Consider the following 5,000-nt stretch of genomic DNA (forward strand, 5'->3'; position numbering starts at 1 on the left):
AAAACAAAACAAAACAAAACAAAACAAAACAAAACAAAACAAAACAAAACAAAACAAAACAAAACAATAAATAAATAAATAAATAAATAAATAAATAAATAAATAAAAACAAGACAAAACAAACAAAACAAAACTAAAACAAAACAAAAATATAAAATAAAAAAAATATATATAAAAAAGTAAAATAAAATAAAATGATAAACATGCAGGTATAAAACAGGTAAAAAGGGTAAAATATTACCACTAGTTTAACTTGATAAATAATAACAATACACTTAAAAAAAGGATGAGAACAAAAAATATGTTGAAATAATATAACAAATAACACAAAAGCAAACAGCAACGTTCTTCAATTAAAACAAAGATAGAACAAATAAAATAAAATAATCCTACAACTATAACAGCATCTCAGTGATAATAAAATAACAGCTAACAATGAACAATAAATCTAAAGCATTTACTTTCAGTCAATGTTAATTTATTACAATCTAACATCTGTTTTACATGAGACGTCAGCATCAACACGTCCTATTCACTTTAAATGTGTGACGTCAAGCATTGCCAAACTGAATTGTGGATCCGTCTGTGCCACTCAACAGCGTTGCTTGAAAATTTAGGCTATTGTCGGGAATTTCTCAGCTTTCAATGCCAAAGGAAGCATCAGCCAATCAGATGGCTTCATGCAAATACCCCAGCACAGACAGTAGCCAATTGTGGACTAATTTCACTGTCTGATGCTGCTATATAGTGTCAGCGACAACTTCAGATATGCCCTCCGTCAAGCACTGACGCTGAAGCCCCGTGTGAATCAGGCGTAATAGCTGTATTTGGTAAAATAAAAATAAAAAAAATTAAAAATAATTTATATATATATATATATATATATATATATATATATATATATATATATATATATATATATATATATATAGTTTTTGTATTTTTTATTATTAATTAATGCATTAAGTAATGTAAACAAATGTGAATCATTATGCCATTACATCTTTTTTATAAAAAAAAAACAAAAAAAACATCCAAATCAAATCTCGATTTCTGCATTTTGTTGTTGATATATTAGCATGTTGGCTCTCCAGCGCTTCAGTCTTCATGTGCAGCTGTGAAGTGCTTTATAAATATAGTGTATGCCTGAATGCAGACTCAGTGTAAAGGCCACGAGTGACACATGTGTGTGCATGTATGTATGTGTGTGTGTGTGTGCGTGTGACGTATGCACTCACTCTGAGGGAAGCGTGGAGGACTGTCATTGACATCCGTGATCACTATAGTCACAGTGGTGGAGCCGGACAGACCTCCCATCTGACCTGCCATATCTGTAGCCTTCACCACCAGCTCATATCGGTCCTGAGTCTCCCGGTCCAGGTCCGGCACGGCAGTTCGGATCACTCCTGAACACACACAGAGATACAGACACACACTTCAACCACTAATACTGCACCGCATGCTTTTACACTGCAGTTTGGCAATATCTCAAACACTTTAAAGTACAAAAACTAATAATAGTGATTTGGTATGCTCATACTGTGACAAGATTTGTAGACAGAAATTTAAATACAGCCATTAAGGAGCACACAATAGTGCACTTTAGTGAAATGGCAATGTTTACAATCCAATTAATACACAGTAAACATCTTTAACATTATTAAATGAACATGCTGAATCACTGATATGTGTTGGTTTGCATTGAGTCGCAGTTCTAAATTCAATTCAATTCAATTTCACTTCAATTTCTAATGGTTTATTTAATTTATAGATCTGAGGTGAGCTATCTGCTGCTGCTTTCAGTAGCATGGCAATAAAAGCAACCCAGGCTCATTGTGGAAACGTAGTCCCGCGGACGTTTCTGAAGACCGCGGAATACGTCCCGGCGGGTACGTACGGCTGCAGTTTTTGTTTTCGTGAATCCGCGAGAGGCCGCTGTTGCTCGCTTTTTCGCACCTCAGACGCCTCTCCGCGCCCGCGTTGTTCTCACGTGAACCCGCCGGAGGCAGCTATCCGACTGACCGGATGATTGACTGCGCGACCGGCCAATCGACCGACTCGCCCTTCTCCTTCCCTGAACCCAAGCGATTTTACCAATCGGCCCGGTCGCTTCCCTAAACCCGAGCAACAGTTCACAAAAGCCGTCCAAAAAAATAAAAGTTTGCCATCAGCTTGGCAAGTCAGCCACCTTTCTTAAATAATTTCGAACTGTAATAAAATACCTCCACATGTTCCATACTGCTCTTTTAGTTTGCATAACACTTAGAATTGTTCTCATTAACCATTTATTAACTTTTTAAAGTATTAAAATGCTAGATTCACAGACGTTATGTTTGACATTATTTAAAATATGTGGCTAAAATCTAAAAAAGCTATTATTATCGTTTTTTTTTTGGGGAGTAAAAATTTTGGCAGGGCAAGTAAAAATCTAAACAACTGGCCCGGTCAGATCAGTAGAAAAACTCCCTAGCGTTGAACGCTGGATAAACTTACTTTTCTTGCTACAAGTTGCTGTACTGTATGTAAACTGTACTCATTTTAATTACAGTAGGCTTTAAGAAATGTATGTTCTTAATTAAATTAATTGAATCATATATCAATAAACTTTCGGTTCATGCCGACTTTAAGTAACAAATCACACCATTTACTACTGCCTTATTACCTGCCTATTATTAAAATACATGAACATGAACCGGAAGCTGCGATGGTTATGTTTTCCGTATTGTGATGCAGTTCCCAGTGAAACGAAATATTAAATGACAAAACAGTGGGCGTGGTTTGTTATTTTCTACTGAGAGCAGATTGGATGTAGTAAAGTAGGCAGTTCATTTATTACAGCCTAACCAAAGAGCATTAAAAGGCGAGACTCTTGTGCAATTTGGGAAACAGCCACTAGATGGCAGCCATTTTGGAATGAAAACTCCAATAGAACAACAGCATATTATAAGATTGCAAAATAAACTGTTAAAAGTGCTGATGACAGTGATAGTAAGTGTTGTATTGTCGTCTTTTAAGATGTCTCTCAGCTTTAACGCGCTTTTAAAATAAATAAATAAAAAACATAGCAGCTGCTTGCCATCGCGACAGTAATAAGATCCAGTGATCGCTTTCACTCCAAAATGGCGGAATCCGTGGCTGTTGCTGGGCGCTGCTGTTGCAATGGAACGTTCTATTGAGCGTCGCCTCTTGGCTATTCAAAGCTTTTTGGCCTAACAGACTCCTCCTCACCATTTCTGTTTGTTGTCAAAACTGACAGCTGGAGGGGCGTGGTTAAGTGTGTTAGCCACACCCAACCCCTTAGACAGACCTAATCTGAGAACTTAACTGAAAACAGATAGGGGAGAACGCGCCACAAAGTAACACTTTTTGGTTTTGGTCAAATAATAACAAAATAATGGGGTTAGACAAATTATATATTTTTTTACCAATAACACACAAGCCTCTCCCAAAAATGAGCACTGGAATTATGATCGCCAGACCTATGGATTCTGTACAGTATTGGCAAAAGTGCCAGGAGTAAAAATGTTACTGTTTACTTTACCTGCGGGGCAAGTTGTAACAGACAGGAGGTTAGTTATAACACATGCTTACAAAGGCAGATTACACAGTTAATTATTTATTTATTTATTTTTTTTTTATCTTTAAATAGTAGCTATATTTTCTCAGTAATTGGCTCATTTCTTTTTTATTCTACACAGCAAAGTATGTTTATGTATTTATTAGTTTATTGGATAAACACATTTGAATCTATTTGCATGATTATTCATTCATCCATTATTATACAATGCATTTATTTGCATTATTAGCAATGAAACATTTTTTTTTCTATTAAAAAAAAATGTATTTTCTATTAACAAACATTTGATTTAAAAAGTTCTCGACATTACACTCAAAATTCAAAACATTATTTTGTTTTGGTGTCCAACAGTGTGTGGCTTAATTGTAACCCTGTTACAGCTAACCCCGCTGTGTCATGTTTTTCTCAAAACTGGCTGGCAGTCACTGTGTATGTTTTACATCTTTCAAAATGGTTTCATCTTTAAGCCTGGAGGATGGTTATCACGACAATATAAGATTTCACATTCATACTTGCACAGATTTAAAATAAATAAATAAATAAAAAATTGACTATAATAAAAAATATTTCTATGCTGCAAAAATGGTTTCTTTTGTGTTTCTCATCCAAATTTCGACACAATTTTTCCAATAATTGCCAACACTGTGCTAAAAACCTCGGAAGCATGCCCTGGTAAACCCTTAGCAAACACCTTAAAACTCTGTGTTATATTTAACCCCGTGTTACTTTGTGCCCCGCGCTCACCTAGGAAGTGCATTTTCAGATTTCAATTAAAGATTACAAGTACAATTATTATTATTTTTTTTCTTAATGACATGCACAGATAAATTGTTTACCATAAAACTAGCAATGTGAGCTAACAAAAATCAATATGGTTAGTTTTGATTTCATGAGGACTTTAACTGTTTAATAGCACTTATAAAGTAGAATCCTATTCTACATGCCTATTCCTACACAATATCTAAACCCAATGACTACCTTATTAATACTAAGCTACAGTATTAGTCTTACTTTGTTAATGGTTTGTTAATAGCATGAATTGCACATTAAATTAAAGAATGACATAAATATCGTCATGGCAACACTCAACAACATTTCACATTTTCCCAGTCTCCTCCAGCCCCACTTCAGTTCGGCTGAATAAAGTGGCAGCAGAACAGAAGAGCGAGTGAAGGAAAGGTTATGAGCAACAGGTCCCGATGCCGCTGCTTATCTTTCAGCTCCATTCTTAGAAAACAGCTGCCATTTCTCTGCGATGTGTGAGGAATAAAGGCGGCGGCGCAGCAGGAGTCTGTCCTTTACCATGCTCATAATTTCCATGCCCGTCTCTAACCAATGCCATGGCAACACTGGATAATTGCAGTCCTTCAGGGCAACACTGTGCCATTGTCTTTATTTCACTCCCAAAAATATCTTGATTCCA

At 35.7% G+C, this 5,000-nt stretch overlaps 1 protein-coding gene and 1 long non-coding RNA gene across 5 annotated transcripts in view; one reads left to right on the top strand and one right to left on the bottom strand.

Moving 5' to 3' along the window:
* Nucleotides 1-5,000, top strand: part of LOC147843698 (uncharacterized) — a 341,063-nt gene that overhangs the window by 303,814 nt on the left and 32,249 nt on the right. The gene's annotated exons all lie outside the window — the stretch shown is intronic.
* The window catches only part of cdh22 (cadherin 22), a 487,421-nt gene that overhangs the window by 156,849 nt on the left and 325,572 nt on the right, over nucleotides 1-5,000 (bottom strand). For all 4 annotated transcript variants that reach the window (NM_001443453.1, NM_001443451.1, NM_001443452.1 and 1 more), the window contains 1 exon segment: nucleotides 1,239-1,406. In NM_001443453.1, the coding sequence (NP_001430382.1) occupies nucleotides 1,239-1,406 (168 nt within the window).

This window comes from Danio rerio, chromosome 6, assembly GCF_052040795.2.
Source record: "Danio rerio strain M-AB ecotype USA chromosome 6, GRCz13ab, whole genome shotgun sequence".
NCBI lineage: Eukaryota > Metazoa > Chordata > Actinopteri > Cypriniformes > Danionidae > Danio > Danio rerio.